We start from the raw sequence: 26782 nt of genomic DNA on the forward strand, positions 1-26782 counted from the left end.
TCAGTCTGTGAAGCACACTGAAAAGGCACAACCTGAAAGGATGATTAAACATGACTGTCTCCTAGAAAGCCTATGTACTCATTCCTCATCCATAAAATGCACGATTTATAGGATTTATAGTTTACCATCACTGACTCAGCTTCAAACAGAGGAAAAGTTTGATATTCATGACTGGAATGTTTCACTGGGGATAATTCTTAACACCCCTTCAGAGTGAAACAGATTCTCCTTACCAAAGATACAACTAGTCTACTTTTGTTCGGAATTAACATGTTAAAGTTTTCCATAAAAACTCCATTAATCATCCTACAGGTGTTGGTAAGGGAACAACAGATGGTTTTCTTCCATAGGAGAATTACTGACATCACCCAAGACAGACAGGGAGCCTGGCACAAATGATGTGGAGAGCTTTGGAGATGGCAAGACCTCCTGCCATGATTTGAGAGTTGTTGTAGGCCTAAAGATACCAGCAGAATGTATTTTGTTTCGTTTTCAGTTTGTAGAATGACTACTTCCCTAGTGAATAATTTCTCCATATACTGTATAGATTACTACCTGCTGATTTCATGGTGCTTTCAATTTATGTGCTATGGTAGTACTACTACTTAAAAAAAAAAAAAAAAAAAAGAGGCAGTGTAAATAAGGTATGAATCATAATTTCCAATATTAATTTTTTTCCAAAAATCTCTGACAAGCTGAAAGCTCTGTTAGGCTTTTCTAAAGATGAAAAGTAAATAACAACTCAAAAAAGCAGAGTCTAATTCAACAATGGAGACATTAACATGATAAACTTCAGTAAGGAGAAAAAGTATTTTAATGACATGATTTCTGAAGATTTTAAAAATATCTCAATAATGCTAGTTACTTGAAGAAACAAATACTAAGAAATAGAGATGGTCATTGTGGCATCTTCATTCCAAAGCTGCACTGACCTAAAATGCTTTCCTGTCTTTACAGATTGAGCAATGGGATGAAAAAAAAGGCATGTTCATGATCACTGAGTAAGTGGCAAAGTTAAGCACGTAGCCTGATGTATGGAGATGATATATAGAACAGGCATGTGGCTCAGAGGAAAGCAGTGATGGGATCGAGAATGTACACATGCAAAAGCCCCAGCCCACAGGTAAAAGAAGCTGAACATCATTTTTCTCTTTTCCTGTTGCTTGAAGCAACCTTCTTCCCTTCCTGCTCCATGGGGAAAACAGATGCATGCAGCTAGCTCTGAAGAAGTTATGAAGAGTTCACATTACCAAAAATAGCACTGTGTACAGACAGAAGCTGTATCTCAGAAGTAGCACAGCTCTGCTTACATGGCATAATGCCTGCTATAGTTAGCACTGCTTAGTCGGCTAATTAGCCTAGTGAATGTCCTGCACCAGCACTTGCATATTATTTCCCACTGCAGAGTTAGCTCAGATGCTGTATCTCTGCATAGCACATCACTGTCCAGAAAAACAGCTGGATTCCTGGTATGTCTGAAGGGTGATGATCAAGCAGATATACAAGCAATGCATATGCATATACATATATATATATATATACACACACATACATATTTTTGACCCACATTTCTCCTAAGTTGCCTGAGTGAAAGAAGAAATTCTGTCCTTAGATTACATCTCAGGGTAATATATTCAGTGAATATTTTAAATACATCAGAATGTATGCTTGTACATAAAAACAAACAAAACAAAACAGAACACCTCAGTTATTATAGCTTCAGAGACTTAAATTGTTACTTTTTGAAATACTTCCATAGGATAAAACTAATTATTGCATTGTAAATCACTCCTCACATCAGAAAGTATAGAGTATTAGAAAGAATACTTATATAATATGATAGAACAAAAAATGAAGTGGAACCATCCAACCTTTCTAAAATAATAATCTGGTACTTTTATATTAGGTAATTAATTTAAATATGACTGTGTTATTACATGCTTTTGGCACTTCATTACTAAAATAGTAAGGGATGATCATCTTAAAATATTACCTGGGGAAATTCTCATTATCTAATCCATGTAATTAGACTTCTTCCTTCTGTAGCAATGGCTACTATACAGAATAATTACTAATAAAGTAATTGAACTTTTTATTAATAAAGTAATTGAAACTTGTAAACCTGTTGAATGTTTTGATAACAATCTTTTTACTTTAGGAGTAAAAATTATCCAAAATAACACTATTTACAAATTAATCACAAATAAAGATAGCTGACCTCCCCTGAAACTTGTGAACAGAGATGATGAAATTATGGTACTTAAAATATAAAAATATCCACGCAGAGGACCCAAAAGAACATTGCTAGATGTTCAGAAAAGCTAATTGATTAAATGCCTATCAAGTACAGAAGGCCCATTTCCCTACTTCCTCATCCATACTGAAGTAATTTATTTCTTGCAAAAAATGGGGTTTTAAGTGTTACTTCTCATTTGGTAGATTTTTTCTTAATTTTTAGAAGTGTATTTTACTACAAAAAGTAAAAGTGAACCAAAAACTAAGCACAGGCTCTGCTCTGCAACAATGACACATTCCTCCATATAAGGTTAAGGGCATTTACATTATTGACATAGAGCAAAAAAAAAAGAAATAATTTCCTGTACATCTCTCCAAGAGCATAATGCAGTGAAAGACAGCTAATGGTCAGATCCGCTCTGACTGCAAATGCTGCATTCTGTAGTTCACTGATATATTATACAAACTTGTTATTTTAAAATTCAGGAAATTTTCAATTTCATTTCTAATTTCCTTCTAGTTCAGGAAGATGACAAAAGTTTAAGTAGGCAGTGCAAATAATAAGTTTGGAATTAGCCTGGACATTGCTCTAAAGAATACCACATATATCTTGCACTTAAGAACACGATTATGGTACTTTGCCAGTTCTTGAAAACAAAAAGGGAAATCAGCTTAACATCTCATGCAGAAGACCAGCTCATCAATTGAGTGTAAGTCTATTATGGGTCTCTTACAGGCCATAGAGAACAAAGCATTGCTTCAACTTTATCACCAAATCTTCAGAATCTGCAGTCCTGGTGTAAATTAAACTCTTTATTATGCAATGAAGATTGGACAGACAGAACAAGTAGAACTTGTAAGACAGTTAATATACCATCTGTATCTTCAGTGCAGAGAAAAAGCAAGACATACAGTTTTCAGGGGTGAAAAAAAAACAACCCTAGAAATCAATTATTCAATTGCTGTTTGAGAATTAAGCTCTCACTGAATTGTAGTATCAACCCTAACTGTGAAAGAAGTTAGTTGAATAAAGTTGAAATTATTTATAACATCAGCTTGTCAAAAAACAAAACCAGAAAGTTGATAGTGATTTACCATGAAGCACGTAGTAAGTTAAAGAATAATATTACCAGTAAAATATATATATAGGTCTGGAATATAAAACGGCTGGAATCTAAAAGCTCAGATCAAAAATATAACTCTTTTCAAAGATAACTGTTAGTTTCCGAACAGAGAGAAAATAGATGATAAAAGACAAGAAGACAGTAAACAAACTCCAGCCACATTTCTGTGTGATCTGGAAACAGCTCTAAAAACTGCACTAATGAGCTTTCAGGTATAATATTCCATAAAATAAACTTCAGCAATCTTGATGCATAAAATAAAAGCTTAAATAATTTAGGAGGAGGTTTTACCTAAACTGGAAAGACACAACAACCAAGTCCTGATGAACTGAGCCCTTCTAAATACTAAAGAAAATGGAATCTGGATTCAAATTATTAAATATTACACACTGGCAACTTTCATCTGTGGCAGATTTATTTCGGTCATCAGAAAATTTGCTTATCCAGCAATTCATTTCTATCATTATGACTGAAAACACCACAGTGGATTAAGAACATGCTGCAGATAGCTCTTGTGTCTTGTGCAACGTACACAAAGCAGCTAAGAGAGAAAAGAAAGTTCTGAATGGGGTGCAAGAAAAAATCTTCTGAAGTCTACACTACTATATAGGACACCATACATACAAGAAAAAATTAAGTCCAGTAAAACCCAGACTAACCAATGACGCTCCTGTATTATTGTCAAGAAGTGTGGAATCCACTTGATCTTCATACTTTTTGCCATACACGCATCAATATGAGATTACGAGTTAACAAACTTTACTCAGGAACTTCCTGCTGCTTCCAAACATTCAATATCTCTTTAAAAATTTAGTATCAGATTTGCACAGAATTCTTTGTTTTAAATTAGGAAGGTTAATGAGTTATTCCCTACTATAGTATGTGATGTTTTCCAGAACAGAGTATGGTTTTGTACTAATATCACTGTCTGGAAAGTATCAATCTTAATATTTATTTATTCAGATATGAGGAATACAAATGTAAGAATTGTGTATGAATTGAAATTACACTGATTAGACAGTTCATAATGGGAAATATCACATGTTCATATATTCAGTTCTCTTTGCGCCAACACATTATCTTTATCCCATTAAAGAGCCTTATGCCATCTGTACCATCTGTGATACCAGCTGGTACATTGGTACAAAAATACCTCTTCAATTATGGTATACTGATTAGTTTCCAGTATATAATCAATTGCAGCTTAACTGAATTATAAAAATAAATCTGTATTTTTTTCATCTCTCTGATTTGATTCTGGTAATGAAAAAATTCAAAAATTTCAAGTTCTTTTCCCGAGACTTTAGACTTCAGAGTTTATTTCAAATAATACCAAGAAAACAAAGAGTTAAAGTGCGGCTATCAGTTAAATAAGTTGCATAATGGGACTTTCTTCAAAATGAAACACTGATAATTTCTAGCAAAAATTACCAAAGGAGCTCTTCTTCCTCCAAATTCACCTTGCTGGCAAACACAGCAGGCACATCCAACCCACAGCCTGCAGACTCCATGAAGCCCAACAAAGCTCCCACTGTGGCCGCCTGGCCCCTCAGCAGCATCCAAACAGTGGTGCACTATGAACCCCATTTGGGCTGGAACCAGGGCACAAGGAGGGTGCAGTTGCAGTGCTAATTCAAGTGGTAGGAAATCATGTCATGCATTTGGATGCATTCAAAATAGATGAAAAAAGACCATTCTTCTTTTTTAATATTTGCAGTTCTATTTTTAATTGACATATATAAATTACCTGAGAATTTTCCAATGGAATGCAATCTATAGAATGATTGCAGAGTTGCAATCATATATTCAACTGAAAGAAAAATCTGATGATGTCTCTTTACCAGACTTTTATAAGCCCTCTCTTAGGGTTTAGAAGAGACAAATACCTCTTACAGTCTTACAGTCACACCTCATTCATGCCATTGCTTTCTCTGAGTACATACATTTATGAACAACTGTTTGAAGGATGAAGCACTGGAAGAACAAAATTTCATCAAAAATCTGCAACAAACTCCTTGAGACCTCACTAAGAATTGCAGCTACTGACATCAAACCAGTCTGATACATTAGTTTCACAAAAACAGCATCAAATGTGCCATTAGTTTGAAGGTTTCGTTGTTCTCTCTTTTTTTTTTTTTTTTGTTAGTATTTTAATAAACATAGTAACAGGTAAAATAAGTTTTGTCACTTACATATATAAATTATGTGTTTTACAAAGGCTGCTCTGAAAGTAATGCCTATTTTATGATGTCAGCCCAACATGTCAGAGGCGGATGGTGGAATGGCAGCAGAGGAAGAACCTTCCAAACAATATTCATTATATTTTGTTGCTGTGTGACGGGTGGCTGAAAAGGGCAGTCTGAAAAAATGGCCTCTGACATGGAAGTGTGTATGCAACAAAGGTGTGGGACTGAATTACTCCACGCAGAAAAAATTGCACCCACTGACATTTACTGATGCTTGCTGAACATTTATGGAAAGCAAAGATAGATGAGAGCATAGAGAGGCACTGGGTGGTGTGTTTCAGCAGTGGCAACAATGGTTCACCTCACCTGGTACAGATTTTCACACATGTGCTCTGAAGGCTTTCATTCATCACTGGTGAAAATGCAAAGCTAGTGGTGATGACTATGTTGAAAAATAATGTTTTGTAACTGAGAATTTGCTCTATCAGAGTTACTGTTCTCACTGTATCTATTGTATTTTCCATGAACACAGATAGGAGACATTACTTTCAGAGCAGCCTACATATATGCAACAATTCCTCTTTATTCAGTGCAGCCTAAGCAGGCCAAAAAGGTGGACACCCATGAAATACAGCATATGTGAAAACTCAACATTACCAAGCCCAAGGAAGGATGATATATATATATATGTATATGTATGTACATATACATATATATATGTGTGTACAGTGATTTATTTTAATCGAGGCATTTGTCTTACATTATTGCATTACATTATGCATTATTATAAAGCAAATTGGGTGATTCCTACTATGATGAAACTTACGGCAAAGTTCTCGTTGATTTTAGCAAGGCAAGATGTAACATTATATATAAAGTTGCACACCCTTCCACGCTTGCTGCGTCTTTCACACTTTGTATCTCGAAGTCCAATCCCTTGATCAATTACCTTGGTTTACTCCTGCTTTTAACCTAAACTACAAGCCAAGTTCTAAGTTTCATGTTATAAATCCTTCAAACTAGGAGATGTTTCTATACATATTGCTTATATAGGAAGGTCACAGAAAAGGTTTGTTCATAAATCTTAACATTTATTTATTTAAGCATTACTTAAGCCCCTTTCCACTTATAGCACCATCTTTAAATGTCACAATCACATCCTACTGTTTGAATAGAAGCTTGTTTTGATAATTTAATTCACAGATAGTACTTATTCACCAAATTCAAAACTTCACTCTTTCCACAACTTATACGAAGACATTTACTCCTGAAAGTCCAAACTCAAAATGTTTTCTACAATGTTCATCACTACAGTGTCTGAATGCTCCACAAATATTGCTACATTTATATTCATAACATCCCTTTGAGATGAGAGGGTGTTATTATTATGCTTATTTTATGCAGAACAGAGGCACAGTGACATTAAGATCAAAGTTACTGACTAATTTGGGCACTTGGTAGGAAATTCATGGAAGCTCATTCTCACATTGCTTAATATGCAGCTTTTCATATATGTCCAAAGCCAAGAACTCAACATCCTGAAAGATGCTCACTGCTGCAGGTGCTCAGGATTCTGCAAACCAAATCACAAGGATTCACTCAGAAAACAAGAAATATACAGGACCAATCCCTAAAATTTGATTCAAATGAATCTTCTAACATCACATAGCAGGAACAACGGCAGAAGAAATCTCATTCTGCAGTATAAATTAACTATGAAGGTCTCCTTTCTTTCCTGTACCTTGTTTTGTTCAGTGCTTTCTAACTTGTTCAACTGACAGCTAAGGAACTGCACTGTTCTCTTGTTTGCATGCATGTCTACAAATCAGCTCCTCGCTTGAGAATTTACACTCTGTTTACTAAAAAGTAAAGTAGCTTTGGTTTCAGGAAAAATCAACAGCTGAGACACTGATAGATACTATAGCTGATTGTGACCCGTATAGTTCAAAACTGGAGAGAAATGGGTAATTTCTGAGGTTAGAGATATTTTCTCAGAGTGGATAATATTGAAATTTAGGAAAAAAGTTTCATTTTGAGGTTACTGTGGACAGTAAAATCACACATTGTGATTTTTTTCCCTCCTCCAATCTTGATCTTTCTCACTGGTCATTTTTTGTCTTGGTGACACTGGAAGTGGCATGAACTTAGGGTCAGAAAAGGGGCAGTTAAAGTTAAAGAAAAGGGGCATTAAAAGCAGTTGAACTATTCTATCTTGGCAAAGTAGCTCTTGTCAGTCAAACACTCTTAGGTTAAAACATTTTACCTCTCAACCAGCAAAGGTAAACATGTACAAAATTAAACACAGAAATACCTATAAGCTCGGATAGTAGCCACTACCTTCAAAAGATGCATAATTTTTATGACTTCAGTAACACACATTACTCTGAAGTATAACAAAGAAGATACTAGTTAAATTCTGAGAACTGGTTGATTTGAATAGACAGAGGTTTAATTAGTACACATTTTTCCTGTTAATCACTCTTGACATTATATTCAAGATAGCTCTAACTTAAGTCCTTGCTTAGCCAAGTAGGTAACGATACCAGCTTCCATTTCTACTGCCCTAGACTTTCAGATATTATAATGTCAGATACAGATTTCATCTACTGTAGGGAAAGATGGTGATCTCAATGGATCACAAGATACACCCCCACCACGTATCTTGCTTTTGTAAGAGAACATTACAGAAAGTGCTAAAAAGGTAGCTAAATATTCCCAGCATCATTTTCACTGACATATGTGAAATCAAGTATGCCTTCTGCTTTACCACACAGTACAGGTTTATTGGCATTTGGTTGAGGTGATCTGCAAAGTTCAGTTGCGATGTTGCCACATATGACTAATGCAGCTTTTTCACACAAAAAACATTTAGAATCCTCTGCGAAAAATTCCAATCCCTTGCAGACTTTTTTGAGTCTCTTAAACAAAGAATAGATGAATAAGAAAATTAAAAAACAACTGAGAACAAATCTTCTTGCCAAGAAGATAATGTTGCTGGAAGGAACAGCAGGGAGGTCCCAGCAGGATGGCATTACTGCAGCAACGAAGAGCACCAAGTCATTCCACTTACCCCTTCTGAGATGAAAGGAGGGCAAATATGTCATGTCAGAAATATCATTTGCCAGAAGGACTGTGGTGAACACACTGCAGACTCCAATGGAAACAAGCACTCAAGAAAGGCAACAGAAGTAATTAAAAGTGGGGTTGAAAAAAAAGCAACAAGATAATATGTAATTTTATTGTTTCAATCATTCTTGCTGATTTGTTTCTTTCTGTTTTTCTCTCTCTTCTTCTGCCCTAACTTTCCACTTCTAAGATATGTTGTTTTTCCTTTTCAATTGACTTTCTGTAAGAACTTATGTAGATCTAATGCTTCACTACAAACGAAAAAAAATAAGAAGTTGGTGTACTGAAAGAAGCTGCTTTTTGCAGCTTACAAGATCTGGAGTAGAAGTGCTCCTTCTAGTCTCGGGATTTTTTCGAGGGGCAGATGCTCACAAACACGATTGTATTATGCTGCTTAATATTTGGTAACTATCAGTAAACAAAATTCACATATCTTTAACCACCAGAAGAAAAAAAAAAAGAGTTTTTTATGAGCCATACCATTTACAAAAAGACATTCAGAACTACCATTTAATCTGGAACACTCTCAATATATTTAGCCACTTAAATTGCTGGAATAATGCCCAAATGGAAAGTGGCAAGATATTTAAAGATTGATTCCATTCTCTAAGTATGCAATGAATATAAAAGTCCTTCCATTTAATCTAATACACTTTTTCATCCTATTAGTGTTTGATTGATAGAATGCTTTAAATAAAAAAGTAGTCGTGGGTAGACAAAAAAAAATCAAAGATAATGTGAGTACAGAGACTAAGTAGAAGTATATACTGGTTTTATAAAACTTTAATTTAGTTTAGTTTCCCAAATTGAGTGATTCTCTACATTTATTACATCCTAAACCTTTAATCCCTAGAAAAAACTTTAAGTGACTTTTAATGAATTAACTACTTTTTTTTTTTTTTTTTTTTTTTTAATGGCACACATTATGCAACAGTGAAGGAAAATCTGGGGAGACAAAATCAGAAAACAGATTTACAAATGGAGAGGTCAAAACGTCATAGTTTGTTTCCTTGTTCAGAGCGTATAATTCCTCTACAACACTGCAATGAATCATTTTAAATATCTGCATGATATTGAAGAAGCAAGTCCAGTTCTAGTAGAAACAATTAGGATTAGAGAAACAATTATTTTTCAGATATAACTTGCTCATTAACAAGCAATTAACCACATATTCTTTTTAATCTTAGGATTAATGATTTCAACTGAAAAATAAAATGTTGCTATGCACAGTTCAGTGAAGAGCCCAGGGAAGTCCCCATTCAGCTCAGTGGTCATTCATGTTTTTTATATGAAAACACACTTTTGAGACAACTAATCAAATATCTCAACCTAATAGAAAAAGATCAATTTAGCTCTTACTTAGAGCTTATTTATAACTGTGTATTGCTTTGTAGGAAGTTTTACATAATATTTAGCGCCATTATTGGTCTGTAGAAAGAGAGGCAAGGGACAGAAAAGCTTGCAAGTTCAATACGTTCTTCTGCCAACGTAGCATTTTTAGGCAGGAACCTGCCATGCTTTACTTTTTAGTATTATGTCTCTCCCAATAACTGTAATTTTTTCAGATGAATGCAAGACTGCAAAAGTGGCAATGCAGGAGATCATAAATATCCATTCTAACATGAAGAAAATAAACATTCAAGAGAAAAGGAAAACCACACCTCATTGTACAATAACTATACTGCCAGGAACGCATAGAGTAGGAACTCCAGAGTGACACATCCACGGAGGTTAACTCTTGTCTAGTACCTATCTTTGTTAAGCATCTTTAAAAAAATAATACAGATAATACTTTTATTGGCATAAATAACAGTACTTCCAAGTTTACCACTGGTAAGTATGTACAAATTCTCTCCAAACTGTAAACCAGTAGTCACTGCAAGATTTGCACAATTTGATTTTTACACTTGGAAATGTTACCAAGACATTCACCTGTAAACAAAAAAGTAAATCATCAAGGGCTTTTCCCATGATGTGTCCCCTAAGTGTTACTTTTTAAAACCTGAAGAGGAATTTAAAACCTCAGAACACTGCTTTTATTTTATTAAGATACATTTCAGAGACTGATCACTAAGCTTCCCTGAGCGAAAAAGGATGCTACATTAGATTTATATATACATACCAGAGTCTCATAATTTCATTAACAACATACATTGCTCAATTTACCAAGTCCGTATGCAAATGCATAGTAAAAAGCCCCTTTCAAAACATTAATCACTTTGGCATAATCACTTTGGCATGATTCTAACTTGGGAGAAACAACATTTTTCTAATTTTGCTCTTAACAACCTGAAAGACAACAAACATTCCCACATAATACAGTTTGCTGTTAATTTGAACCATCAACTATTACTGCTGCCCTGAAGAGAGTTTTAGAGGTCTTATTGAGATTAGATCACTCCACATGGCACATTTAAAAGAATGACATTCACCAGGGAGGGCTTCTAATTTTACTGTCATGATTTGTTATTCGGAGTTAGCATCTGGAAAGAAAGGAACAAACTACAAGGCTCCCCTTTTTGCCAAGTCTCTTCATACAAACTCCCTTGACTGAGATCATAAGGCAAAAATACTTTGGTGGAAAAGAACAAGAAAAATAGGTTATTTCCTCTCATCTTTTTCCTTTACTTTCCAAGAAGTTTTATTAACATTTTTAAAACAATCTTTTCATACTTATTCAATAGGAAAAACTTCAACTCTATTTTACACTGGAAATTATTTACCTAACAACAGCTCTCCATTGGTTCCAGGAAAAAAATTCACAGAAGCATACTGCTTGCAACTTTCACAAATAAACAGAAAACATCCAGATTCTATATCCCGTTCAGTGACTTGAACATAAACGTGTAAACAAAGCATGCAGTATTTATTCACAATTATTTGGTAATATAAATTGCAATGTTCACAAACATAAAATGTTTACGTTTTATGCCCAAAGATACAAGACACTACAAAAACTTCTGCCTTATTAGACTTGAGTGAGAAAACATTGCTAATTCATAGTTCATTGTGATTGAAGAAATACCTAAAGTAAGAGTAGGTGATGATCATTTTCCCTGAAAATGTTATCAAAAGACTCAAAATAAGTAAGGGTTTAATACTGTAACTTTTCCTGGGTTTAGTTGCTTGCTTACTTAAGATTGAAGTTCATTATCAAAATGTAAAACATTTTCATAAAATTTTCAATAGACAAAATTCATTTTGAATTCCCATGCTGGTTTCTTTTCTTGTAATTTTTACAAAATAAATAAGGATTTCTAAATTGGCTAAAACTGTGAAAGATTCAATATTTAAATAGTTTTCTGTTTGTTTTCAGAGTACAAAATCTCACTTTGTATTAATCTCTTCAGTGGCTAATATCTGTAGAAATAGCCCACAAAAGCTCCTTTTTCTGGAAAGATTTTGTGGAGAAATACTGTAGTCTTACACATGCTGATCATCTACAATAGAAAGCACAAGGGACATACTGCTCTCTCTTTTTTCTTCTCTTATAGGCTTTCAGGCTCAGAAAAGTCATATAAACTTCAGCTGTATGGATACATACAACAAATTCCTCTTTGTGACCACACACAGTTTTTTGAAGTCTCCTCCTGATTATATGATACTGATCAAAGCATCTGGGAGGAGAAAAAATTCCCAGGAAAAATACTGAACTGACATGATGTGAAAAATGGCACAACTGACAAATACAAATTCAGTTATTGAACTATATCTGATTTATATTTCAGCAGTCCATTCAGAAACTATTGTTTGTGAAGAGCAGTTTCTGGGAAAGGAAATAAACTCAGGAGAACATAACTATTCCTGACCTTGGATATTTATTATTTGGTGTTGCTTTCTCTCATTTTTATCTTCATTTATTTCAAACTGTTATTGTTGAGAAGAATGACTTCAATAAATGTGAAAGTAGGCAGACTTCAATAATTACTATTCTATGACAATTATTTACAGAAAAGAAAAAGGCTTTTGCTTTGGTAACAAAGGTAGGAAACTCCTAGTTACTAGCTCTGTGAGCTTTGATAGAGTAAAAGACACACATTTTAAATCTTGTGTGTAATCCTGCTGTCTACCTTTCAGTTTGTCTTTGCTCCAGTTCTCAATAAAGAAGTGGTCAAAAGATAAACAAGAATTAGAGAGACACTGGAAAAGTGTCACCTCTGTCTGGAAAAAGACACTTCTGTCAAAAGGCCCCTTCCTTAAAAAGTATTAAAAAGTATTCTTGTTTAATTTGAACAAAATATTTTCATAGAAATTAAATGTCCAATTCAGGACAGACTATCATCCCCTTCACAGGAAGTCCATATTTAATAAATCAGTAATTTCCTCTAAATTTTTGAGGAAGACAACTTATTCTCATCTTGGTGTCTCTCATTTGCATTTTAAAAAATCTGCAGCAGGGTGAATATTCATGCCATAGAATAATGACGAAAGACTCATCACCACCCTAAGTTAACAGAGTATGTTGCCAAATTAGTATGGAATTATTTAAGGACAACTCACTTTTGAAACAGAAACCCTCCAGCTTTTCTTGGGCCCAGAGCTCACTGCAGCACCAAGATGTAACTGGCAATAGCCAGAAAATGTTCCTGGAGCCTTACTTACATGATATCTATTCTCTGAAACAGCTGTGTGAGGAATTAGTCAAATGAGCCTTGAACACTGGCTACAATAGCATTCTTAGTATTGAATTGTTCCCCATCAACAACATTATTTCAGTTACTTTTCCTTGAAATCTCGTAAGTTATTTTTAATTCTCTCGTTCTTCCTTTGGAGCAGCCATTGCTGCATTAAACTCATGCTATTTTAATACTTAATAGAGAAGGGCTGAGTATTACCATCTTTTCAGTATTACTGTTACAATATTCTCTTCTCTAATTCACATGACATATATTGAAGAAGAAAGAGCAGGACAACAACCTGCTGGGATATTCTAAGATTTTAACAAAACAGTTACGATTATTTATTGCAAAAGTAGAGTTAAATCATATGAACATATTTATTTGCCTGCTCCAAATTCATAAATGGAAATTGTCTCTTAAAGTATAAATCATTCCATAACAACATGTTGACAAAGTCAGTTTCAAGATCATACAAGTAACTAAAATAAGAAAACCAAATTGTAGAGAAGAAATCACCTCTGCTTTAACAGAAAGATTAGATACATATTACTACACAATATTTCCAACTACAAATGGTTACAGTGGCAGTCAGTTACCCTATTCAGCAATCACAGTTTTCATTATTTTTAAAAAATATAAACAAGCATATTAAGATGTTTTTAAATATGAAGTTTCACTAGTGTAAAATAGCTTAAGACAATCTAGAGAATCTGGTTTGTGTCATGGAATGCCTAAGTGGGAATGAGCCACCACTGTATCATTTGCAAACTCATCCTCATTCTGTCAACAGCAAATAGTAGAGTTAACATTGAGATTAGTATCTCAGTAGCCACATACTTCGTAGATGCTATAGCAGTGTCACGGGCACTAGGAGGAAGGTAAAATTACAGCAGACCTCTTGCCATCTTTATTATTCCTGAGAATGGGTGGGCGTGTTTATGCACAGCCAAGCTTGGGAGTTTACAGAAGTGTTCCATTTGTTTATGTTTATGAAATCCTACCTAGCTGTGGATCAGGAACTCAGTGGGATATACCATATATAATATGTTACAGATGTTGGTACACACTGGTACACCAGTTCAAGAAAACCTATTTGGCCAGTGGAGTCACCTTGGAAAAATGATAAGTGCTGAAGACAGTACCTCAGGACATCAGTTTTGGTGATCCTATTAAATATCCAAAGATTCTTCTAAAGGTATTGGTATAGGAATGTGTTTTCTAACATTTGGTACTAGACAAAGCAAAACTAAAGGCTTAATTTTGAGTTAACGATGTGTTAAATTCTCATACTCATCTCTTTTGGAGAAACCCAGAGTAACTGCATTTACAGAATCTCCTGATTCACTAACAAGGCAAAATAAATCCTTAATTCTGTCATTTCTTATCAACTGTTTTTAGACCCTTTCCAGAGGTGCAAATGATTAGGCAGTTTAAAGGCACTGAAGAATCAAACATACTAAGTTCAGTGCAAGCTACATTTAATTCACAAACTATGACACACTATGAAATGACCCAATCAAAAAAATAAATAAATCTAAATTCCTATGAACAGAAGGCTGAGAATTTTAGCCCCAATAACAGTACAAAAAATAAATAAAAGTGTAGAGAATTACAAGTGCGAAGTGATACACAAAGTTGCATTTAGCAAACCAAAATATGCATGATTAAAGCAGTCATTCACTGTAAGCATTATCCTAAAGCTTTAAAAATGAGTGGCCAAGAATAGCTAAAAGATTATGCTTAGGTTAAAAAGCATATCAAACATGCCTACATGGATAACAGGGATAGGGGCAGTTTGCAGCCAGATGTAGGTGTATTTAACTAGCTTGCTTCTCCTAAATGTTGGAACAAATACCCTTTAAAGCAAATGTATAAATTAAAAAACATATTATTCAGGGTATGGTGATTTAGATCTCCATGACAAATCAATGTCATCTGTCATCTATTTTTTCATACTGTTTGACACAAATTCAATTTACAGAGCACTTTTTTTGCTGTTGTCATAAACAGTGTGCCAAGGGGATGAAAAATGCTGTCAAATCACAAAAGGGGCATCTGGGGCAAGATTTTTTGTTTTATTTTTACATAATGGCGCAAAATACAAATATGATGGTAAAAAGAAGCATTAGTGCTGAATAAAATATTTAAACTTGAGTATATTCCAGATGAAAATGATGAGGAGAAGATTAACCATCATTTCTTTGCTGTTTAATTTATTATTCATAAAAGAGTTAGGCTTTCAATAGGTGAGATATTTCACAGCCAAGTTCCAATTTATTAATAAGTACAGTAAACAGCATCATTATGTATAAAAATCATATTTCTCTATTTCCTCTAAAACAAAGGAATTAACCATGTAATTTCTATGTAAATATACTCTGACAATGATCAAAGCAGTTTTCAAACATCAAAACAGCTTTTTGGGCTGAGCCCTAATAAATTGATGAATTCAATTACTGTGATTTTACATTTACTCATTTAGCTTATGATTGAAGGATTTCTTTTTTTTTTTCTGCACGGCTTTTCTGGAGATGATGTATTCTGATGTGCTGCAAAATGAATGCTCATGCAGTACAATTAATTATGCCACATTATGATAAAGCACCTTTAATCAAAGCTGTACCATTTCTAATCTCTGTGCACATCCTCAAGACAGTAGAGAGTTTTCGTACCTGTAATGCAACTGACGCTAAATTCAGTAGCACCTCTATTAAAAATAAAGAATTCTTGGGGAGACAACAATTTCTCCTACACTAAAAATTTCAGTAAGAAAGGTACCTTTAGAGCTCAAACTTTTCCAGGCAAAAAAACGTTTTACCAAGCAGCAATTCCTAAGCAGTTTCTTGCAGTTTGCAGGTTTCTGATGATACTGTTGAAAATCTGCTTTCTCTTCATGTGCTTTGTTCTCAGGGGCTAACATATCCACCCTAAACAAAAATTTAACCTTTATTTTTCCTGAAAGGTATATATGCACAACTAAATTCATAGACTGGGGGTGAGGGAGATGGGAGGAAAAATGGAGGAGATGGAAGGAGAATAGAGGGGAGAGTTTTAGGATCTCACTAACAATTATTCTTAGCTGATACAATTACAGTATTAATTGAATTACTGTATTCATATACTTATGATATGAATTATTTATCTGAAATATTAATGTATTTGCACAAAATACATATAGGGATAAAAACATTAGATTTCTGTTATTTATAAAAAAAATAAACTACCTCTGATTTTTACTTAAAATATATAAATTATAGAATATCTTTAGATGGTAAGTAAATATTTACCTCTTACCTGAGGCAGTTGTCTAGGTAAAGGAAATAATGTAATCCTCTATGCATGAACCTATTATCCCTCCTATCTTAGCTTGCCTCACATCGGTGTCATAAAGCAGAGCTGCATTCCTCTAGCTGTTATTGAAGGGCAGCTGCTCTACCCAGAAAAGATGAATAGTTGAGTTTCTGAGCTGCCTTAATGCCACTGTCACTCAAATGCAGAAAAGCAGCTGAGCCACTTAAAGCCAGTTGTACTCTTGGGGACCATTTCTCTATGCTACTTTCTGATTCACACAGATAGACCAATAGATTTCTATGTGAAATTATTTTTCTTGATGAACTGCTACTTTGAAGGAGCCAAGGGTCACTGACAACTACCACCTCTGAGTACAACCTAAACAAAGCCCTACTAAGGGGCCTCAAATCAAAAGAAAAAGAAAACATGCCTGCCCAGCGCTCCTGCACTTTTATGCTACCCCAAGGTCAGGAAGGAGTCCAAAGCAGCATTCTCCTTTTTGCTCTTCATTCGGCTCCAACGTGAGTTGCCAAGGAGTGCACTGCTGCTGAGCACAGAACTGAGCTGCGCTGCTGCAGCCCTTTGACAGCGGGCTCAAGACTGCTTCAGGTGAGCTCCTCTAATTACATCCAGTAACTACACACAACCAGAACAAGGACAACAAAGCGGCTGCTACTTCCCTCTCATTCCTTTACAGTGATTTGTGCCCCGTTACCTGATTCCATAAGGGGTAAACACAATTAAGTTCTAAAGACAAAAATTAGGAGAGAGAAAAAAAAAAAAGTTGGCATTTTTCATAGTATATGAGTTATAAATATGAGAAATAAAGCTGACTTTTCCATTGTAAACTTATTACTTCCTAAACAAAGTATGATACAACTCATCACTTCATTGTGTACATTTTCTACTGACTATGGAAAAGATTCAAGGAAGATGTTTTCATTTACTGAAGCATATTTTTGAACAGATACTAGAATTCTGTGATTTTTTTTATCAGATTTCCTTCTAACTGAATTAGTTTCAGTGATGATTACACAGACATGCAAGTTTGAACCATCTAAGCCCAGTGCATGATGTGAAAGTTCCTACACACATTTGAATTTTGACTCAACTTTGGACAAAGCATAACACACAAAACCATGTACCTACTTACAACAACTGCAGACATCTCAGATTTACCAGTATGGGTTAGGTTGGACTTTTTAAAGTACAATACATCCGCCTATACATCAGCAGTCAATGCTGTTCATAACAGTGAGGGCCTTAACAACAGATTTTTAGGCAGCTAAAGTACAAGGAAGCAGTTCCATTCAGAATCTTACCTAGGGATATATTTCAGACCCTTCATTATCCAGAACTGATGAGGACTAGAATTTGCACTGTTTGAACAGCACCTGCTGCTATCCGATCTGCTGAGTCCTACTGCATGACACAGCAATACAATCATGGCTCTGTTCCCACCACAAGCTGCTGCCAAGGTGAGCTCAATTTCAATCTAGTAAGAATTTCCCGAACTTCTACAAATGCTGTAAATAATGTTTCTCCAGTTCAAGCACATTTCACACCTCTCATCTAGTAACTTTAAAATGTGTCATTTTGAGAATGAATATTACATCGATATTTTACTGTGCTAAGAAATATGTTTTCACCACAGAAGATCCAGCATGGATTTCAAAATGACTCCTGAAAGAGAATTTTGAGTTGGAAGAAGAAATCGCAGAAGTTATCACATGGAAATAATATCTAGTTTGAAAATATTTGCTCCCAACTATTTCTATATCAGTCTTAGAATAATTAATGTACTCCAGAAATTAATCCATCTGGAAACTGGAAGTTCACTTTTGATGACAGTGTCTGTGCAGGGCATCCACAAAATGTTACCCATCTTTTTCTGATGGAACGTATCTATACTTCTCCTGTCGAGCTCAAGGAATAAACCTCTATGTCCAGCAGTTCTGGGTTCATAAAGTACACAGTATTGTATACTACAGCTCCTAACAGCTAAAACTAGTGTTATTAAATTATTTGATTTTAAGTTTTCCTTAAATCTGCACAGAAATTGCCTGTCTATTTAAACAGCAAAATTCTTGATCTTCGAATTCAAACACCTTATCTCATGCTTAATTCTGCCTCCTTGGTGCCAGCGCAGGGGAGTTTCATCTCAAAAATTCGTAAATACAAAGGAATGCATGGGGAAGCAGACATGGGAGCTGAGAAAGGCGTCTGGAAACATTAAACCACGATGGGCAGTAAACAGGAATGCATTCTGTCTAGACATGGAAAGACTGTTACAAAGAGAGAGTGTTACTTGGTGAGCCCCCTTATTAGCAGCTGAATGTGGTCCTCAGGAGGAACAAGAAGATTCTGCCAGAGGTGGGATGCATGGAAGAAGAAATGGGATGACACTGTTAAGGTTACATGGAGGGGTAGAACTTGCACTGAAATCTTCAGGATTTGCTTACATGCAGCTGAGAACTGTGTTTTATTTACCGTGATGTGGAGAACTTTACTTGAGATACTACATTTACAAACCTAATCTCTGTAAAAAGTAATTATATGTAAAACTGGAGATAAACTGGCCACATAAGCAACGTCCAGAAAATTACTCTGTGTGGAAAGTATGTCAATTCCAAATGCACAGAATCCATCCTTTACCTAAGTACTCTGAATCATCATGTAATTTAGACAGAACACAAAAAGGAACCAAAGAATACATTGAGGTGTTCCATGGCTAAACCATTCAACAAGTCCAAATGAGCAGTTCTACTGAAATCAGTGTACCCACAGGGGACTGGTACCTGGAATTTACTGAGACTGAGCAACCCCAGGATCTGGAAATGAGGAGATCTTCCAACAGAAAGTTACTGAAATGGGTAAGTAAGAAATTAAACACAACTGTGTACTGTTGAGAGCATCAAAAAGAATGTGGAGAAATTGTCTGCAAAAACCCTGGAATACCTCTGGTTTGAGCCCTTCCTTAGATGTTACAGCAGAAGTAACTGGGAATGTGCGCTCGCCCTGACCATATGCCCCAAGTCGGAAGAGGCAGACCATTTATTTGCAGCATTACAGTGCTTGGAAATAGGAAGTGCAGAAAGCAAACAGGTTGTTTGCAGTTTCCTGTGATCAAATTTAATCTGTAATCAGTTACATCCAAAAATAAAGCTACATTTCAGTATAAAATTTGTTAGCTTTCTGTTGATAGCTAAATAACTGCTTTTATAAGTGATCTCAGCAGTGTTGCTTAAAAACTTCAGAGTCACAAGCTGAGCACTATGTGGTATCACAGAGTAGCAGGCATTTTGAGGAATCTGAGCTGGAGGGAATGTCTTTTACTTGGGTGCACATGAATATGACTGCAAGTCACCTCTTACTATTATCTGACATGAACTGAAGTTTGGGAATACAGAACTGAATTTTCTGTTGACTTACTGGAAACTATATAATTTTTTGCTTGATAATGAAATAGCAGTTGGAAAGACTAGAGGCATTGTTACAGGGTGAGAAATAGCTTGGGAATATTTCAGAGGAAACAGTCCAAACCAATACAGCATATGTGGTTTTCCAGGGGCTTTGTACAAAACCATTAGTTCCATTGGTTGATTGTTCTAGTGCAACTTCAAGAATCTTCACTGATGACTGCAAATTGTGAGAATGTGATCTCATAAGGGTGTTGTTGAAAGAAATTCAGCATCAAAGATGAAGTTAGGTTAAACCATTGACAATTAGGCTCCTAGAGATTGCAATTTTAAGCTAAGAAATGAAGAACTGAAAAATAGGACAAGGTTACAGAATGGATAAGTGTATAGGACACTGCTGGCACATTAAGGAATACTACAGTGAGACGCTTCAGAGAAAAACCAAGGTGCTTTTTTGTTTTCATTTTGTTTTTCTTAGGAGAAGCACTATTTTATGATATCTAACTTTGGAAGATGAAATAAAGGTTTTGTTAGCGGAAAATTCCGTTCTTCAGTATGAAAGATGGAATAGAAAAAGATAAAAAATAAAAATTTACCAGCTATTTATTTGCTCTCAGTATAAAGTGCTCTCGAAGATTTTACTTTGGCACTAACTTGAGCTCCATTCACATCTTTTTATGAAGATGTTTTCATCACTTTTGTTCATCCACTTACAGACAAAAAAAAAAAAAAAAAAAAAAAAAAAAAAAAAAAAGCTGGATAAATACCAGGAATCAAAAGCTTCCTGTGCTCTTTTAATATCAATTAAAATGTTGGGTTCTGCTTTTTCCAGGAGGTAAGGAAAACAAACAGGCAAATCATAATCTGTCTTAAATGTAGTAAGAGTTGAGCAGTGACAGCCACTCTAGAAAGCCTGTGGGAACCATTCTCAAAATTGCCCACAAATACAGAGGAAAAACTGCTATTTTCTCTAGTTGTTCTTACCTCAGAAAGGTCATCCTCCTTGATGTATGAGATGTCTGAAAGTTCTGCCTGTTCATTTATGAAGAATCTCTATATCGTAAAGATGCAAGAAAAAAATATGAATATTCTGTGGGGCAGGACTGCCCTGGGCTCCTTTTCTTTTATTTAGCTCTGGACCCTTTCGTGGAAGAGTATAGAGTAATCATTTATTTCAGGTTATATTCAGGTTGCCTGGCATAGAAGAGGAACATCTGAATTCACTTGCATTATGTCATAGTACTTGCGGGCAGTACAGGTGACAGGAACACATTTTGACACCATCAACAATTATTTGACTGCAGCAAGAACAGTGAATAACATAAGAGAGAGCAAGTATTTGGGGGTGGGCATTTCAGAAAGCTTCTTCACTGTGCCAGAGGAATTTCATATCATAATGAGCCCTCGTGGGACTATGGATATATTGGGATGAGCTCTCACTGGATGATTCAGTAGCTGAATCTCACTGAGAGAACAAGTTTACCTTCTCAGATTATAGTGATTACAGAGATTTGGGCAGAATGGATTTTTATATTAATTAAAAGTTAATGTTAACTAAAATCTTCTTGCTTGCTTATCACTTGTATGGGGTCTAATATTCTACCTGAATTGGTTTTGGCTTTGTGTATAATCAGTTAGAAATATTAATAGATCAAGATGTTACTTCAGAATTATCAGAAGATGAGACAGGACTTACAAAGTGTGAAATCGTCATCTATCCACGTCAGCAGGAGATTCCCAGCTAACTCATATCTATCGCAGCACCATTTCAGGTGACAATCACCACTTTGGAAAGCGCAACATTTTGAGATGAATCCTTCTAATCCTTTTGCTCAGGCTTCCAATTAGACTAACACTTGTCAAAAAACCCTTCGAAGTTGCCTGAAATTTTACTTCTTTGTGGATCTTTATCATTTACATGTAATTTATAACTTAAAGAGTCTGGAAAAAAATTGCCCATCCTTATTCTGTCTGCCTGGAGTTTCCAAAATGCAACATACTGAAATTTGGCTAAGATATTTAAGCTTTCTTTTTTTTCTCCATGCTTCTAGATCAGTCAGTATCTGACAGGCAAAAGGAGTTCAGTTTTCATATCTCCATTTCAGAACTAAATTTTTAGAATGCAACTGAATTAAGATGGTAGTTTGTAAACTTCCTAGGGGCAGTGATTGATTTATGAATATAATTAATCAAATACATATTAAGCTAGCTTGAAAAGCTTTCACAGACAAATTAAATAAAAGAAACATAAACTTTTCAGCACAATTGATAGCTCCTCTCCTATCTTGTGGATATCACATCTTTCAGCTCTCTCCTGGCATCACTGAAAAATGCTGAGTGGTAGCATAGCACAGGTAACAGGAAAGGGCAGAAACCTGCAGCTCCTATGCAAAACAAGCTGCTGATCAGACAGTATGCTGCAGATAGGTCTGCAGTATTAAGTGAGGTTAATTCAATAACACCAAAATAAATAAATAAATAAATAAATAAATAAATAAATAAATCCATAATTCACAGCCCTCTTTTTTTACTTGCTAGCTTTTATAAGCAATTTATTGCTACTACCTGAAATTATCATTTTCCTGATTCCCTTCCTCCAAGATGTTGTTAGAAGTAAATGGCTTAGAGTAGGAAAATACTACGATAAATCACCAACAAAAAGACATACTACCTGCTATAGAGCAATCATCATTGCTTTCATTTAAGAAATTCATTTTCATTGAAGAACAAAATCCAAATTATACCATATGCAGTAATATCTTAAGTGTTGATAAATACAGTCCTTTAAATTGTTAAGAAAAGGAGAAATTAAAAAAGTAAAAAAGGAAGCAAAGAAAGGGAAGGGGAGGGAAGGGAACGAAATGGAGGTGAACCTGAGAAATTAAATGAGCAGCCAAAATCAGAAGCCTTTAAAAATTGATTGACCCATGAGAACTGTTTTATTTGTAATTTGGTCACTGAAGTGGTAGTTTAAGGATGTATAGGAACACCACAGCACAACACGTTTGGGAAAGGAAGCAAAACAGGTTTCATATTTCATTTCAGTTTCAAATAAAATTGACTATGAACCATTAGACGAGAAGCTTGACAACTTCGTATTCCAGAACATAACTCATATTTTTCCTCAAAAAGACACAGAAGCCTCATTTTCAAGAGATACACATACAGCCAGGAGACAGAACACACGAATCACTATGAACGCATTTGTCACTGCACTGCCTGATGAAGTATCAGCTGAAGAACTCCCAAACAACCTTCCAAGTTTTGGAGAGAACCATACATTGGATATAACTTACATTCTTAGGGTGTCATATGATGTTGCACCCAAAAAAATTATCTTGAACATTTTCATTTCATCAAGTATCGTGCCTATTTGCCGTATGCTCAGCAAAATAATGATAAACAATCTCACGGGAAATGGAAAAGGGAATAAAAACAATAAAGATTTTCAGACAGACTTTAATGTTCTGCATTTATTTGGATACACATGCAGAGCGTACAGTTCTGTTCTGAAGTAGATGAAAAAGCACCAGATATTTCTAGATTTTAATATGAGCTTTCATGTGGTATCATAAAATTTTACTCTAATGAAATCTATCTCAAATAATTTATTTTTTTCCTGGATATGAACAGCCTCAAAGCTGAACAGAGGTGTGGAGAACATGAATTTGGAATACAATCAGCTGCACTGTACTGCAGTTACATACACATCAAGGCTTGACTCTATGATTTGCTGAATGATTGCAACTCTTACTGTTGATAACAGAAGGATGTAGTGCTCAGCATTTTGCAAGATCAGGCTCAGGTGATTATTATACACTGACAAATTACCATTTGAATATCCTTGAACTTTTTCATGTATTATTTCTTCCTTAATGTCCCTGAAGTGAAACAAAAATACAGCAAGTGGAAATTCACATTGTGCTAAGTTGGGAGGTGCTTAAGAAGGCAGACACAATGCTGCCAAGAAAAAAGAAGTGCATTGAATATTTAATAAGGTAATAGGATGCCTTTTTGTACAGCTTTGGAGTAACTGCATTTTGCATGTGATATTTAATCACATTTACTACTTAGTAAGTTCAATTAATAAGTGCCATTTTTTGCTGCTTGATGAAAATAAATTTATGAGACTTACTGGATCTGTTAACAGATAGCAAGTTAAAATTGTTGCTTCAGAGACATGTAGTATTCTTACCCAGGAATGTTCTTTGTTTCTATGGCTGCCAGGGAATGTTTAGTCTTCACTAAATTATACAATATAAACAGCAGTGAAAAACTATTTACATGCGCCACAGATACTAAGATTTCAACTTCTTTATAAATATCTAGAGGCCAAGATGATCGATACCTGTAATTCAAGTCCAAGTTGAATCAGCATCTGATAGGCTGAATGCCCTAAATTCATTACATTGTATGAGTGGCCCAAGTAATAAGATGCTTACTTTACAGTGATTTAGCGTCCATTGTGAATGTGCCCAACAACAATGGCAACAGCAATCTACTGTTTCATCAAAGAACAGAGAAAACTCAAGCACTACAAGAGAGCAATACCCTTCGTCTTCCTCTGGAATAGCTACACACAGTGACGATGTTTTTTTTCCTCCTTCCAAATTCTTGGCTTAATTGGACAGACTAGTTAGCAAAACTGATAGCTGCAGTGATTTTTGTGGCCAAATGACCTGACATCACACAAAATGGTTATCAAATAACTAACAGCTACAGGTTTACCATTATAAAAGACAACTTTCCTCAATAATTAGCACACAAAATACAAACAACTAAGGAAGAACATAGAAAAAGGTTTTATCTATTGATTTTCTATAACGATCCTCATGCAACACAAACAGTGTGAATAAAATAATGCTACAGAAATCGAGAGCTTCTAATCAAGTTATTAATCTCTACCTCCAAGTCAAGCCCACTGAAAAATAAATATTAACCAAAGTATTAAAAGACAGTCTCAGATAAGGCTTCTGTCCACCTAAAACTCCCTTTATAGCACAATATAACCAATGTGTACAGTGTAGACTGTTCACACTGTTTCCAAGTTTCCAAGACCTCCCACAATTCTTCTAAATAGAGCACCGGGGGGGGGTTCCTGAAAACAATGGATGTTCGAATTCAAGGTTTTTATGTCTGCTTACATACTATCAACATAAGTTAAATACCTGTGCTTGTATAATGATGCCAAGTAATTTACAGTAAAATTCTAAAATGAATACAGGATACTAGGAAACTCAAGTCAAATTCCATCAGCAGCATTCTAACACTCTGCAGGGATGGAAAACACCTTGCAAGCTTATAATAATTTCATTGCCACCTTCCAGGCAATCAGTTGTCACTTCTTCACTGGTTAGCTCTCAGAAATCTCCACATTGCAGTGTTCTTGCACAATGGCAGTGTAGGCATTATAGACCATGAAAGAAACAGAAAAGATGCAATTTAGTAGCTCACACACTATTGCAATCCAGTCTGTCATAACGCTGCAGATTATTGTATCATTTGAAAGACATATTTGAGAGACAAACAGAAGTCTCATCTTTATCTATCCTTATTAAGTAAAGCTTCTGTTATTTCTCAGTGCTAATGAATAAGAGTAATTATGTCTCATTTTCTTCTTTTATCAAATGCACACAAAGAATCTTAGACTGTACAAGTAAAAGATGAAAAATGAGATGAAATCATATGTATCTCTATAATGCTTACAGAAAGAGCACTGAGTGAGTGCTCATCTGATGCATTATAAAAACTTTAGATTTAGAAACTACACATTTTGATAGCTGAACAAATAATTAGTTTGTTATGAATCAAGGATCCTGAAAATGCATCAGCAGATTAGGATCCTGTAACCTGTACTAGATCTGGATATTTCTATGTTCCTTCTAAATTAATATGTCCCTTCTAATAAATAAAGAGGTCTATCATTGCACCTTAGCTGGATGCTGTGTTATCTCCAACATGATCAACTCATCAGTTTTCATGCCAGAGTTTCCAGCTACTCCTCTGTCCATTAGGTTTTATTGTTTCACAGCTAACAATTTATTAAATGTGAATGGGGAAGATAAGGTATTAATAACATACATTTGTGAATGGAGAAGGGGCTGGCTCTTTGTTCAGTTTGTTAATAATTGGATTAGCAATTTATAGGATACCATAAATTCCCTATGTGGACAAATGTAAAGACAGATGGAGAAAGTAAATGAGGCATTTTACTGTTAAAGGGTAAATTCAGTATTTTTTCTCAGTTCAGCAGAATGCAAAACAACATTTCTAGGAACAAACAGATCTAGATTTAGAAAAAAAAACAACTTTTATCAGAGTATGATTCTAGTTTTAGACTAGTCTAAACTTACAGAGATAAGAAAATGGAGTAATTACTTCAAGGGATGATTACAAAGTGAAGAAAATAAAGAGATGGCTGCATCTCTCTTTGAAGATTCTTGTAAATGGGAGAGATATCGAATCATGGAAAATTTTTTAGGCTGACATGGACTAAGTATGACGCTGTCAATGAAAAGCTAGGCAAGTATGATAAATAAAATCGTAGTCAGAGTAGTTACATATTAGTGTGATGATTGTTTCTTGCTCAGTGTTGTTAGAAACAATAATCATCATTGAAACACAGATTAATATCCTGTCTCCGTGGATTAAAAAAAAAAAAAAAAACAACTTCTGGCTGATCATTATAGAAGGTCACTGTGATCTCTTCTGGACTTGAAGTATCATTTGCAGATGGATGAAAAGAGCACTATGTTGGCATCTCCCATTTCATAGGTTGTTTG

The 26782-nt window shown here is 35.0% G+C and overlaps 1 protein-coding gene across 6 annotated transcripts in view; it reads right to left on the reverse strand.

Annotated features, from left to right (window-relative positions):
* Window positions 1–26782, reverse strand: part of KCNIP4 (potassium voltage-gated channel interacting protein 4) — a 375732-nt gene that overhangs the window by 319503 nt on the left and 29447 nt on the right. Inside the window, exons 1-2 of one of the 6 annotated variants that reach the window (XM_052682832.1) lie at window positions 16585–16724; window positions 16069–16217 (exon numbers count right to left, since the gene is read on the reverse strand). The exons of 3 other annotated variants lie outside the window; for them this stretch is intronic. In XM_052682832.1, coding sequence (XP_052538792.1) covers window positions 16069–16217; window positions 16585–16631 — 196 coding nt within the window. In that variant the 5' untranslated portion in view covers window positions 16632–16724. Of the gene's footprint in view, window positions 1–16068; window positions 16218–16584; window positions 16739–26782 lie in introns of those variants that run through there. 2 more of the 6 variants (XM_052682831.1, XM_052682835.1) reach the window with 2 other exon arrangements.

Source organism: Tympanuchus pallidicinctus, unplaced genomic scaffold, assembly GCF_026119805.1.
Source record: "Tympanuchus pallidicinctus isolate F22 unplaced genomic scaffold, pur_lepc_1.0 scaffold2, whole genome shotgun sequence".
Classification (NCBI taxonomy): domain Eukaryota; kingdom Metazoa; phylum Chordata; class Aves; order Galliformes; family Phasianidae; genus Tympanuchus; species Tympanuchus pallidicinctus.